The sequence below is a fragment of the Lontra canadensis genome, unplaced genomic scaffold (genome assembly GCF_010015895.1).
Source record: "Lontra canadensis isolate GAN:19392208 unplaced genomic scaffold, GSC_riverotter_1.0 scaffold69, whole genome shotgun sequence".
NCBI classification, from domain to species: domain Eukaryota; kingdom Metazoa; phylum Chordata; class Mammalia; order Carnivora; family Mustelidae; genus Lontra; species Lontra canadensis.
This window is the reverse complement of record NW_022631063.1, coordinates 9,436,583-9,451,457: the sequence shown is the minus strand read 5'-3', so window position 1 is coordinate 9,451,457 and position 14,875 is coordinate 9,436,583. Positions and strand designations below refer to the sequence as shown.

General features: G+C 39.9%; 1 protein-coding gene across 1 annotated transcript in view; it reads right to left on the bottom strand.

Annotated features, from left to right (window-relative positions):
• The window catches only part of METAP1D (methionyl aminopeptidase type 1D, mitochondrial), an 83,728-nt gene that overhangs the window by 14,717 nt on the left and 54,136 nt on the right, over window positions 1–14,875 (bottom strand). Inside the window, 2 exon segments of the mRNA XM_032880455.1 lie at window positions 748–897; window positions 2,942–3,099. Coding sequence (XP_032736346.1) covers window positions 748–897; window positions 2,942–3,099 — 308 coding nt within the window.

The window sequence follows — 14,875 nt, the reverse complement described above, 5'->3', positions numbered from 1 at the left end:
AAACTCATAAGTCATAAATAAAATTCTAAAACAAAATCTTTTATTAAAAATTACCTATTTCTTCAATATCTTTCTATGCGTCATTTGATATTCACATTATGCTTAATTATGTTCCTATAACCAGTTTATTACACAGGTGACACCCTAAGTGATTTCACCATTGAGACGCACTTCCTAAATTCTGCCCACCTTCTGGAAACTACAGACCCATACTTTTCTTTTTCTTTTTAATGACCCCTAAAAAGCAGAGTGTTTCAGATTATTCTGGAGAACTAAATTTTATAGTAAGACAGTTGTCTGTAATTACATTTCTAAATGGGTAATTTCTATTACCCATAGCTTTGTATATATGCTCTAATCTTGCTTTGCAGAACTAATGCAAGAGAAAAGGAGACAAAGGATGAGGCAGAACAACTCTTCAGGCACACAGAAATAATATGGGGGAGTCAAAGCAGAAACTACAGGCAGGAAAAAGGGGCAGAAGTCAAAGCTGTCTGCCATTGATCAAGTGGGATAGGCTGATTGGGCCCAAAGTATCTCCAGAATCCTGCTACTTAAAATTGAATTTGGATTTTAAATTACCTCTAGAATAAACACACAAAATAATAAAATCCCCTTCCCCCATCCCAAGGCTTGACTTGATTTTAACAAATGAGATGTGTTAAGAAGAGCGAAAGGGAGAGAGGGGAAAGAGAAGGGTTTTGTTGCGACTTCTGTAAGTCCTTCTGAGGTTTGCTGAGACGTCACCTTTAAACTCTTCCCAGCCAGGAGGAGGACATGTCGCGCCAGCTGACAAGCCTGACGAAGCCCTTGAATCTGATCTTCATTCTTAACTTCTATGCTGTCTCCCCAGTCGGGTACAATGCCTGTCGTCACATAGTCTGGCTTCTTTATGTGCTTGAGGAAAAAGGATTGAAAATGAAGATCAGAACCCAGCACACGACAATGGGATCATTTTTTCGGACACAGCCTCCTGCTTCATGGAGCTCTGCCCTTCCTGCCGGAGCACCGACCTCCGAAGCCAGCACGACAGACCCTCCAGGCTGCCCCCAGTTCCTTCCCCTGCCCTTTTGAACTTAACATTGCCTGTTAGTGCTGCCTCTGGATGGTCTGTTAACCTTACTGTGCTTTGAGTCAAACTGGTCTGAAGTAGACTTCTGGTCAAAACAAACAGTAGTTTTCTTTTCTTCCTCCTCCCAACCCTGTAAGAAGTATTCTTGTCGTTGATGGAAAAAGAGCACCAAGCTTCCAAATTGCCAAATGGCTAATTAAGAGTACTTTCATCTTCTTAACACAAAGATAAAATTTATGCAAAGGATAGCTCACAACACCCTCTCCGAATGAATATATGTAAAAGGCTGACTCTCAAGGCCCCTGAAGCCTATTACGTATACACTTTTCTTGTACTCGGCAACTGTACCCAAACTAAGAAGGGACTAGAGAACAAAACCCAACAGCTTTCTTTTCTTTTTCTTTCTTTTTTTTTTAAGTACATTAAAAAAAAAAAAAAAAACAACCTAGAACATTCCCATGATTTGCCAAAAACAAAGAAATCCCCCAAACTCAAAATGTTCAACTCTGATCACCCTTGTAGAACATTCTCCACTGCTTCCTTAAACCTATGGGCAGTATTCAGAAAATAAATAACTACTTTACACACAGAGCTTCTTTCAGTCCCAAGGTTGTGCTCAGCTCTTTATAATCTGTTTACAGACACTGCCACATAAGCACTGTGGAACCCTACCAAGTAAGCATGCACAGCACTTGGGGACAGGAGGCTGAGGGGGACAGGAGGCAGAGGGAGACGAGACTCTTCAGCTGGCCTCACAGTGACTCTGGAAGGGCTGAGCTTAGGGGTCTGCTCTCTGTGAAGCGCATCACTCCTTCACTTCTAAGACCTTCCCTTATCCTCATGTTCAGGTGGGCCTTTGTGACACAGAGCATGCCAGTGCTTGGCTGAGCTTGGGGCAAGCATCCACTCCTCCAGCTTTGCCACCAGTGCCCACGGAAGCTCACGCAGTGTCCCCCACAGACTGCACTCCTGTCTCCACTCCGCCCTGCGACGACGTGGCCAGGTTACAATTACAGGCAGAAGGGCTCCGGGCTTGTCACTGGCATTCTAAAACAATACATTCATCTCTCTGGAGGCTTCCCTTTCTTTCCCAGCACAGAAACACCAGCAACATCCTCTGGGCTCTGGTAGCCTGTCTCATTGGCCCCTTTCCACACACACACAAAAGGGGCCACTCACCTTCAGGGAGTATGATATACTTAATGTGGGTTTACTGTTTAAAAAATGCATCAGAGGGGGAAAGCAGGTGACTTTTGTGACAAATCTAGAATTCTTTCAGGTGTTCTCATTCTTCCTACATGACCCCCCCCCACCTCCTTCATTTTGCATTTCGAAACATGGGTAGATTGTCCTTCCACAGAATTGTACTCTCTGAGAAAAAAATCAAGAATGCTCTGAGGCAAGAGGTTTTTATTTAATTACTCTAAAGGAGGATTCAAAAACAGCAGCATTAATACTATGGAAAGTACAAGAGCAGGCTTTAGGAAAAAACATCTAGTGTACTAGTTTCAAGTAATCTCTCTTGAATGATCCCAGTTTTACAGTCCATTTTTTTTTCTCTAAAAAGATTAAGAAACTAGAGACATGTACTTTTACCTTCGTGTTAGAAATTTAATATAGAAAATTTCACAGTAGAAACTAATTCCGAAGTAAGCTAAGCAGCTGTAAGCTCAGAGCTTTACTTAAAAAAATAATGTTATAGAACTGCAGATGTTACCGCTTCTCAAATCACAATTTCAGATCGTAAACCAAGTTTTAAAATCATGATTCAAATGGCTCAGAAATCAAAGGTGCAAAGACACTGGTTCATTTCTGCGGCTAAGCTTCATCCTGGCTGGAAAAAGCAGCAGATAATAGGCAACACGGTACCTCAGGGACTGGGTGAGCTGAAGAGACGGCAGCCGGCAAAACTATACTGTGGGAAATCTCTCTTTGTCTCCGGAAAAAGAAATTTCTTCTTTGTTGACTGCTTGACTCCTTGTGTAAGGAGATAGGATTGAGTGGTGAAGAGAAAATTCTATGACAACCTGTGAGCAGAAATAGGCATATTTTAAGTTAAAAAACCTACCACAGGGCTACATTTTAAGATGTTCCATTGTTGTCTGTTAAATCATTATCCTAATCCTTTACTGGCTCAAAAAGGAAAAGCCCCAAATAGAAAGGAAAGTGCTGATATTCTGAGTTCTAGTACAATAATAGCACAGCGTATTTATTAGCTAATACTATGTTTACATACATGTTTGACAATGGAAAACTCCACTCTAACGAGAAACAAACATATAGAGGCAACTGCTAAGTACCAGGTTTGCAAAAAGAACAATTTCTGCTGTAGAACCTTCCCCAGCAATGTCCAGGATGACCTTAGATTCAGGGCACTGTTTGGGTGGCTTTATATTCTTTAAAGCTGTTTTCCTTTCAAGAATCATGGACAAATTGCCAGCTGCACTTTTTGCCCTTGATAGGATTACTACTCTGTGTTAAGTTCACGTGCAGTGAGAGGCATTCTATCGAAATGCACCATGACGAATGCTCAAGTCAGATAAAGACTAAAAAAACAGAAATGTAGGGTGCGACCCCGAAACAAAACGAATGCAGGGTCCTAAAGTGCCCATAACAGGAATTAAGAAATAGCTATCAAAATTTTAAATGCATATATCCTTTGACTCAGCAACTCATCTCCTAGGGCTTTCCCTTGCAGATATTATGCAAGAATGGATGTAAGAAGATGTACCCTCACTTTGTGATAGAAAAAAAAATGGGGAATAACGCAAATGTCCATCCATGGGGGACTGGTGAAATAGACTGGTGAAATTTATACATTTATATTAGCTTGTATATCCCTATAAAATTTCTGAAAATTGATATTCATCAATAGTGGTTATTTCTGGGGCATGTGATTGGGCCTGGGGTGGGGAGGAAGTCTCCCTGATTCATTTTATTTTCTTCTACACTGTTAGATTTTTTTTAAACTACCCACTTGCATGCATTACTTTTATAATTAAAACAATAGTTTGAAAATTCCCCAACATGTCACAATTGCATGTCAGGGGTTGGCAAACTACAGCCCGAAGGCCAAATTTGGCTTGCTGTCTGTGTTTTTGTACAGTCCACAACCTAAAAATGAATTTTACATTTATAAATGGGCAAAAAATAAATAAGAAAAATAGTATTTTGTAACATGTGAAATTATATGAAATTCAAATTTCAATGCCCATAAGTACAGTCACATTCATTCATTTACAATGACCTACAGCTGCTCTGAGTCACAGAGTTGAGTATCTGTATCAGAGACTGTACGACCCACAAAGCCTAGAATATTTACTATCTGGCCATTTATAGAAGTTTGTTGACTCCTGGTCTAGAGCACTGGTTCTCAGAAAGTGGTACCCAGACCACCATATCAGCATCACATGGGAAAAAATGCAAATTATGGGGCCTCTCCATTTACTGACTCAAACTCTGGGATGAGACCAGCAATCTGTCCTGTAACAAGGCCTCAGGGTGATTCTGATATCCTCAAAGGGTTGAGAATTACTGGCCTACAGTAACATTTCAGCTGTGAAACATGATAGAAACACGAAGTGCAGGTGAGTACCGGCCTCCAAGGCCAGGATCTCCAAGTGACCTGGAGAGAGGCACACAAACAAACCCCTATGGTCAGCGATTCAAGGTTGTAAGTTTCACTCTCTTATGTTCTTCCATAAAGTTGAATGTAATAATGTTGAATCAAACTTACAGAGGTATTTCGGTGTTGTTTTAAACAATTCCAAATACTAGACAAAATGCAGCAATGTCATTCTTTTTTTAAATCAAAAGTTGCTTCATAGAGGCAGGTACATATTCCCTGAAGCTTGCACATTTCCCTGTAGACAACACCACCAGTTCTAGATTGTCAACTGGTATATGGGGCAGGGCAGAATCCTAGGAAAAGCAGATGGTTGGAAAGCAGAAGCCTGAACATTCATTTCAGCCCCACTACTTGTTAGCCGCGTGGCCCTGATCAAGTTTCTTGAGTGCTCGGGTGAGAAATGGAATACATGAAAAAGTATGTGAAAACATTTTGCATTCAGTAGATGCCTAATAAAGAACAGTTCCTTCAAGAACACTTAAAAAGATTTTAAAGAAATCCTCCACTCCATTACAGCTTCTAATACTGAGCACTTACTATGCATTAATTATTGTCCTAGGCAATTTACATATGTTAGCTCCTTAGTGTTAATGAGAACCTTCCACTGCACTCCAGTTGAGGATACTGAAGAACCCAAAGGAAGGTAACTTCCCCAGGAGCATGCAGTAAGTGCGAAAACTGTGGGAAAGCGGTCAAGTTGCCTCCACAAAGTATATTATTTTTCCTGTACACATGAGGAAAAAATGACCTAACACATACGGAAACACCAGAAAACGTACAAGGCATCACAAAACTATTAGGAGTTACTATCACTAAGTTATCCTTCCAAAAGTGGCGATAGGTCTGACCTAATCCTTCCACTCTCAAGCCAAGCTCCCTTCGCGTTGGTGCGGTGGCTGAAAGAAGCTGCTTGGCAGTCTGCGCTATGGGTCGCAGCGAAAGCAAAGACTTAGGTGGAATCAGTCTATGACTCCAGGCTCCCTAACTCCATCCCAAGGCAGGACCACAGACAAGACACAAACTCACAAGTATTTCCCTTCTGAGGAAAGAATGTATTATGATTAATATTAATAAGGATAACACTAATAGAATTAGTAACGATACTAGTGGTTAGCATTTAATGGCCACTTTCTTTGATGAAGCACAGTGCTAGGTGCTTTACATACATTATCTCTTACCAACTCTGTCTGGTGGGCAGGCAAGCAGCTATTAACGCCACTGCTTCACAGATGAGGAACTAAGACTCACACTGCTGGTGGTTAGGGGAGGCCTGGGCTCCATATCCCGCAAAACCAAATCGAGGACTGAGCTCGCCACTCCAAGCTGCCTTCCTACAGTGTGCAGGGGCTCGAGTAGATAGCATGCTTTCCTATAGGATGTGGGGTTCTTTTTAGGGATTAGCTTTGTGTGTATGTTGTTGTTGTTGTTTTTAAGATTTATTTATTTATTTGAGAGAGGGAGACTTTGGGGAGGGACAGAAGGAGCAGATCTTCAAGAAGACACCCTGCTGAGTGGGCAGCCTGCTTGGGGAGGTGTGGGGGGTGGGGCTCGATCCCAGGACCCATGAGATCATGACCTGGGCCAAAGCCAAGAGTTGGATGCTGAATGGACTGAGCCACCTGGGTGCCCCAGGGATTAGATTTAAAGGAGAGTTGGTTTGTGTGTGTGTGTGTGTTTAAGATTTTTTTAGAGAGAGAGACAGAGCGAGAGAGAGCGAGCGCACGTGAGCAAGCACATGAGTGGGGAGAGGGGCAGAGGGAGAGAGAGAAAGAGAATCCTCAAGCAGACTCCCCCCCACCCCCAAGCACAGAGCCCAGTATGGGGCTCAATCCAGGACCCTGAGATCATGACCTGAGCCAAAAACGAGAGTCGCCTGCTCAACGGATTGAGCCACCCAGGCGCCCCTAAAGGAAAGTTTAAAAAAACAAAGAAAATAAATAAACATCATAGGACCATCCAACATTTAGAATGAAGCTACTTTTCATGAAAATTCGTACATCCGATCTTACTGGGAGGTACTGCAATAGTGAAGATAGCATGAGCTTGGAAGGTGGATGGATCAGCATTACCACAACTTCTGAGCCACACGTTCTGCAGCATCACATGGAAACAGCAATGTTTTCCTCACAACTCCGCTGTTGTGAGCATTAGCTAACATTCATAAGTAAACCATCTTAAAAGCAGGTGCCCCATAAACATTAATTTTTTTCCTTTCCCTTCTCAACTCTTCAACGGGTTTACCTGCGGGCCTCTAAATTTATTTATTCTTTTATTCAGCAACTACTTACTGAGGTCCTTCTGTATGCCATGTTCTGGATACTGGATGAACCAGACAACAAAGTCCCTGCTCTCACGGAGCTTCTATTCTACGGTGGGACAAAGACAAGAAGCAAACCAACAAATACATTAGATTGTATCAGATGGTCAAATGCATGATGAAAAACAGGCCACAGCGACACAGCAGCTGATGGCACCTTGGAACCATGGTGCTGCTTCTGGTCCTGCCAAGAGCTAACTATGTGATCTGAAGAAGTAACAGTAAACACTGGCTGAGCACCTTCTGGGGACTGCTGAGCAGTCAGACCCTGCCCACTGAGACAGAAGGCTTAGGAAAATGAGGGAATGGGGCTTTCTCATCTTTGAGGGAGGTCTCTTTTAGCTCTGGCATTTGTGCCTTCACTCAGCGGCACCTGATTGTCATGCTAAATTCCAGGCAAAGGGAGGATGTGGACCTGATCAATTTCAGGACTCACGAAGATTTTTTTCAATGCAGCTGATTACAAGAAAGAGAGATCATCTTTATCAGCATTATCAAGTTCAAGCAGTCATTACAGGGGGAATCTTTTCCATGTACTTAAACTTGAGGCATGAAGTCACCAGCCCTCTACCTGGATATCTTGTTGAGGCTTTGAGACATTCACTTCGAGGATGAACAGTGTTGCCAATGTACCTGTCCTGCCAAATGATAGGCTCACTGCCAAAAAGATGCAGGCGCACCCACACACGACTTAAACATTGGGAACGCAGCCTGAATATATACAATCTGTTGACAATTACGGTTCTGCAGTGTACTCAGAAATTCCACCTTCATATGATACTTTTTTATTCAGAGCAAAATCTTTTCTTTCAATCTGATAAAAGACACCCTTATAAACGCTGTCACAAGGTAACAGGATAATAAGGTACCATACCGTGTTTATTCCACTAACTATTCATTACAAACCAGGAGAAAAAAAAACTAGTGTTTTCACAAGTGAAATGAAAAAATGGGCTTTTAAAAATACATGCCTTTAGAATATAATGGTCCTCCAATTAATGTGGCAAAAAAGAGGTGGGGCAAAATCTTCCATTTTGTTTATCATATTGGAATTAATAAATAGTAGTTAACAAATTTTCTAAATGCAGAGTGGATAAAATTAAATTCTCCAGTACCCATTATATTCAGGGTCACAGGATAAACAAACTACAGTTACTGCTACAGACAATTCTAGAAAAGGTTTGTTGGGTTTCCTTTGTATCTCCTTTCCTTATAAAAGCACTGCTTTGTACACTGAAAGCTGATACAATCCAAATATTATATGTCAACTTTATCTCGATTAAATAAATAAAAGCACTGCTGATACCGTATCACAACTGTATCTAACTTCCCACTTGCTACGGTCAATGTTACAGCTAATTTGATGTATGACACCCATCATCAGAGGCAGGGACACCAGCAAGGTTTCTATTAGTCGTAAGACTGGCCTCTCTGTCAGTCTTGTGGGCACCACGATTTGCCCAGGATGCACAGCACATACCACATTTTTCAAGTTTAATATTTTTTAAGATTTTATTTATTTATCTGAGAGAGTGTGTGCATGAGCAGGGTGAGGGGCAGAAGGAGAAGCAGGCTCCCCACTGAACAGAGAGCCCGATGCGGGACTCGATCCTAGGACTCTAGGATCATGACCTGAGCCGAAGGCAGACACTTAACTCACTGAGCCACCCAAGCGCCACAGGTTTTATTTTAAGTAACCTCTACACCCAACATAGGGCTCGAACTCACAACCCCAAGATTAAAAGTCACATGCTGCACCAACAGCCAGGCAGGCGTCCCAGATCTCCTTTTGTTAAAGCTATTTTCAGGAAACAAGTTTCAGGTGTGTACTAATTATTGTAAGGGACAAGCTGATCAGTCTGAAGTTAAGGAGGCACAAGTTGAAAATCATCAGAAACCGGGGTGCCTGGGTGGCTCGGTTGGTTAGGTAACTGCCTTCGGCTCAGGTCATGATCCCAGGGTCCTAGGATCAAACCCCATGTCGGGCTCCTTGCTTGGCAAGGTGCCTGCTTCTCCCTCTCCCTATGCCTGCTGCTACAACTGCTTGTGCTCTCTCTCACTCTCTGTCAAATAAATAAACAAAATTAAAAAAAAAAAAATCATCAGAAACCTCAGGAGAGGAGCGCCCCAGATCAGCAAGGAGCTGCTTTGGACTAATTTGATCTTCAAAGAGTGATTATAATGAGTGTTGTTACTGTTGATTATGTAACAGAAACTCTCTATAGGGTTTCCTTGAGCAGTACGTCTATACGTTATTTGTTATAAATACTAGAATATCTACTGTTATCAGAGGTAATAGTAAGAATTATTTTCAATGTCACAAAAATTCTATCAGTGTCTAGTTTCAGCTGAATGTCGAAAATTATAGGCAACTGCTTCTTTCACTCCATGGAGAAGCACACTGTGCAGTCTGAATGTCTTTTGAAATTGGTATATGTCCTCTGGATCCTGCAGCACATTTTTCATATTTTAAATTTGTATTTGCTGTGGAAATCTAAGTCATGGTTTTTAAATATGAAAATATTTGGGAATAACATCAATTTCTAAAAACTGCATTTTATTCCCCTTTACAGATTAAGTCTGAAAGGTGGGATTATGGAATTCAAGTATGATGGAGGGAGGAATGCATTTTTAAATAACTAATGTTGCTGCACACAACATGCCCTATATTTACTGGCCTCTTACTCAGGGTCCATTTTAATTGTTATCTGCTCATGCATTCTATACCACATAATGAAATGCTTCCATTTCACCCACTGAGCCCTGGGTTTTTCTGTGCACCTCTACTAATGACCCTTAATTAAGCTGATTTATCCTTGAAAACGTAAGTTTTCTTTTGGCCAACAAGTATTTTTAAGGAAGAGGCCTGAAGGAACTTTCAAAGAGACATTTAAAATGCTTATTATTTTAAGCGGCTGTAAAGCTGAAAAAGTATATTTGTACTCAAGTGTGGTCTACCAACACCTATATTCTTCTATTGTATGTTTCCAGGGAAGCGCTTCTACCCTGCGTCAGGCATCAAATCCTCGGTTATGCTTACATTTCAGAGGTATTAGATATCTGGGTAGAAAACAACACAATAAAGTAGCCTGTACTACTTTACATTAGTTAACAATGTCAACCAGAGATAATAGGTAATTTAAAAGATACTCTGTAAAATGTCTTACTGAATATTTTTTTCATAATGATCAAATGCCAAAGTCTAGTAACAAAACTATTATTTATAGCATATCAGCATCTAATTGATTTTACAAATAGAGGCAATTATTTTGGATGAAGGGGGGAATGTGTGCCAGATTTAAATGATTTATGATTACTAAGAGAGAAAACAATGTTTTGCTAATTCATTTTCAAATATGGCTCTTACAGTCATTGATAATTTTAATTCTGAACCAAGTGATTTGCTTAAATAATACATTAACTTAAAAAAAGAGGTAACTTACTTTGTGACAGCAGACTGAGATATTTTTAACTGTTTAGAAACATTGCTTCCTACAGTAGGCTCAAAAGGGACTGTGCCATAGAAATACATTTTCGAGGTGCTGATTTAGAGCCACAGAAAGATCACACTTCATGAACTCCAACCAATTACCTAGAGTAGGAGCACAGGCTCTTAAAGCACTGTGTGCTTCAAGTCCAAAAGGGAACACTGCAAATGCATCCATGCCTTATATTTCTTGACCCAAAACACTGTCTACTTGATAGGTTTGATAACTTGCACAAATGTTGTGAAAGGAAAATTAAACACTCTGCATTACTTGATATAACTCCCATTGATTTTTTATAATCTAGGACTAAGATGTAACTGTTTCAAAAGTAAATGAGAAAGATTGAGGGTTCCTTCACATTTCAAGGAGACTATCAAGCAGAAGAGAAGCTCACATTTCACAAGAAATAACCTGTGCATTGGTTGAAGAAAAAAGAAAATCAGCTCAGGGAATGCCCCAGGCTGCAGCAGATACTGATTGGGCAAAGCTACAGGACAAGGGCCCTTGAAACTAAACAAAAGCAAATTCATTCTGTTGACAGATGTTGATTACATCAAAGCAATAGGAACTCCCCCAGCTCCCCAATTTTTTTTAAACAATTAATACTTCTCTACAATTTACACAATAAGGACAAAGTAAGTTTCTAAACCAATCATAATGAACATTATTAAACTTGTTTTTGAAAAGTTTCAGTTCTGCTGAAGACTTCTGGTGTGTTTTTAGCTATGGGTTTCTCCAAACAGTGGTTTATTCATTCCCACGGACATGTCCGGGAAGCCAAGCTGGCCATGCCATCAGCCCCTTCCTTCCAGGGGTTAACTGCTCTGGCTGCCAAATAAAATACAGAGTGAGCCATGTAATTATGGAGACAGTCAAAGGGCAGGCTCTATTTTGAAATCTATTTGCACAGACAAGGTCTTCCAATTGAGCTTACAGGAAACAAGCTGGTAGAGAGCCTCCTTTTCCCCAGATGCTTTCCACACTTTTTCTCCAATTCAGGAAATCATGTATATGGACACCATACACCATTGCTTCCTGGATTTCACGCTAAGATACCACGACAAGAAGAGTGGATGTTTTACAAATCCGCAAAAAATACTTTTTTCCCCCCTTTTTCTTCTTGCCTAATGAAGAGCATTTGGCAGTAGCCTCTGGATGATAAAGCAACAGTGCTTATTAAACAACATTTCTAAAGAGGATACAGGCACGGTTACGCAGGTTTTGGAAAACAGATTCTTTTCCTTAATGCTCAAAACAAAGCATAAAGTCAAGTCTAAAATATATTGGCATAAACACTTGTCTGAAAGAAAGATTCTACTTGACATCCAGTAGTGTTAGCCTTGAAGTTAATTCACAGTTCCGACTGCTAAAACAGTAACAAAGATTCTACAGAAATAAAAAAGAAATGTGTAAAATAGTTTAGGTGAAAAAAAAATCACAAGTCACTTTATGTTGCAACACAAACATTTGTCCTAGTTGCTTAAGGCTCTAAATTTGCAATTGCTCTGAGCCTTTACAGTACTCAGATTAAAACAGAATCAGGCCACCACTGCCAATAAAACGAAGTAGTTATATGAAGTTATATGAAGGTGAGACGGTCGTCTTCACCAATACTAGCCTATGGATGTCAGAACTCTTCATTGGGCCATAAACCAAAGCTTGGGAGTCCTGATTCTAGAGAAGATGAGCTGGAAAGTCCGCCTTGGTCTGACCACTTCTGGGGAAAGGAAGGGCAGTGGCCTGAGGGCACCCTCTTCCAATAATAACAACATTCAAGAATGATGCCCAGGTCACAGCAAAACATGACCTTCCCCAAGGCTCCATCAGGAAGTTGGTTCCATGCTACATCCCTCCTCCTTTTTAAAAATTTAGCAATAGCAAATGATAGAGTATAATGACAATGACAAGCTCAGAAATGGGGTTAGGAAAATACTGCCTCTTCTTTTTTACAAAAGCAATCAGATAATTTGTGATTATCCATCAATGTATACTACCAGCACCCAGGCATCTGTGATTTAAACAAAAAGCATTCTCCTCTTCTTGGGAGACAAAAACACCCTAGCCTACTCTAGAAACACATGTCAATAACCAAAACCTAGTTAATAAAATAGACTTACGTTTGTGGGACTGGGAAAAAAATCCTTTAGGCTGGCCCAACCACAGGTGGGGGAGGGGAGTCAAAGATTACTGTTTAAGAACTCAAAATCTAAAACTGAAAGCAGATCATTTGATGGATAAATCGAAGTTACAAAGAAATGACTGATGTGTAATAGAAATGCGGCTGTTATGTGAAATTTCTCCATTTAGGGTTAAAAATGTTTTCTTCAGAATTTAAAACCTAAATTCATTTCTATAATCATAAAATATTGAGTCACACTGCAATAGTGTATGCTTAGAAAATCCCATTGTCTCTCAGTTAAAGTTTAGAGAAAGCAGCTTTTTAGCACTTCAACAATACATATACTCAGGCAACTTCTTGGACAAAGAAATATTGTGTCTTTCCAGGGGAAATAAAGGAGCTGTTTATTAGGGCTGTGGTTAAAATGTAATAATTCATTCTAGTTGAGCCCTGTGGAAAATGTCATCAAAATATCATTTTCTTTGCCAGATTTTCTGGATGCCGTGATAGCATTTAAATACAGAATAAAAGGCAAACTCTGATTAGAGTAGCAGTACACCACCACCAAAATGAACCAAAAGCAAATGTTCATTCCATCAAAGGACCAGGCAAGAAACTCACACAGTCCTGATGCCCAGAGAATGCACACTTTTAGGTTAGCACAGAACATCTGGCAAACTTCAACCTTCCAGAATTTCTCAAAAGAAGTATTCCTATTACCACACACTTTGGCTAAAGAAGAAGAACCATAAAAATTTTATATTAAAGCACATAAATAAGAATCAGAAAGAACAGTTTCACAGAAATCATACATGGAATTCAACTTTGGAGAAAGTTCATATAAAAATAAATATGAGTTTTTAAAAAATGATATAGTAAGAAAGTCCTTCTTTAATTAAAAAAATCCTCCATAAATACTACTGTCATGTAAAACAGTTATTAGTTATTTGGATAAAATATTAGTTATTTGGATAAAAGGATCAAAATATTAGTTATTGGGATAAAAGAAGACAGTGGGACTTACGGTTTGTGATCAAAGGCATGGCTTTAACATGAATATTTTTCAATTGTATTAGAGCATTTGAAAAGAGTGTAATTTTAGGCTTCATCCCACAACAATGTCACCTGAATTCTATATGCAACATGCTCTAGTTACATTGTTGGATGTATTTCTTTCTCTCCTTTAATGAACCACTTAAAGTCATTTATGCAAACAATTGGTATAAAATAGCTCAGCGCTTTGACCAAAACTGCAGTATCAAAACCAAAAAAAAAAAAAAAAAGCTCTTAGATCATAATATTTTTCTGAGAATGTTTTCACTGTACAATTCCAAGTGAAAGACATGAAATAAAAAGAAAACATTTAAATATAAAATCTTCCATTGGTATTTTGACACATGTGGGAGTTTTGTTTCTGCTGTGCAACACAGCAATAGGAGTGGAAGGTAGGTAGGGAGGTCAGTAATCACACCCCAAAATGAGGAAGCTAAAGCTCCAGGAAAACAATATATTTCTAATCTTCTGCAGCTGAGATTACGTTGATTTAAGACAATAGGAGCCATCGCTCATCAAGGGGTTATTTTCACTAGAAAAATAAAGAGAAAATAAACAGTAGCCTCTGAAGTAAAAGAAAAAGTTTCAAATTATCTAAAAGTAGTTTTTTGGGGGCACCTGGGTGGCTCAGAGGGTTAAGCCTCTGCCTTCGGCTGGGGTCATGATCTCGGGGTCCTGGGATCGAGCCCCGCTTCGGGCTCTCTGCTCAGCAGGGAACCTGCTTCTCCCTCTCTCTCTCTGCCTGCCTCTGCCTACTTGTGATCTCTGTCAAATAAATAAATAAAATATTTAAAAAAAATAAAAGTAGTTTTTTGGACTGATGTAGTTATGTTGCCATAAATAACTTTATATTCAATTAAACTGTATGGACTTAGTTAACCACGTGAATCATCACTCCATAGCTTCAGGCATTAATGCAAAAAGTGCAATGTATTAAAAATAGTATGAGCTTAAGGGGCGCCTGGGTGGCTCAGTGGGTTAAGGCTCTGCCTTTGGCTCAGGTCGTGATCCCAGGGTTCTGGGATCCAGCCCCGCATGAGCAGGGAGCCTGCTTCCCTCTCTCTCTCTGCCTGCCTCTTTGCCTATTTGTGATCTCTGTCTGTCAAATAAATAACTAAAATCTTTAAAAAAAAAAAAAAAGGGACTACCACAGAAGTCTACTTACAAACTGATCCGTCCTTTTTTTTTTTTTTTTAAT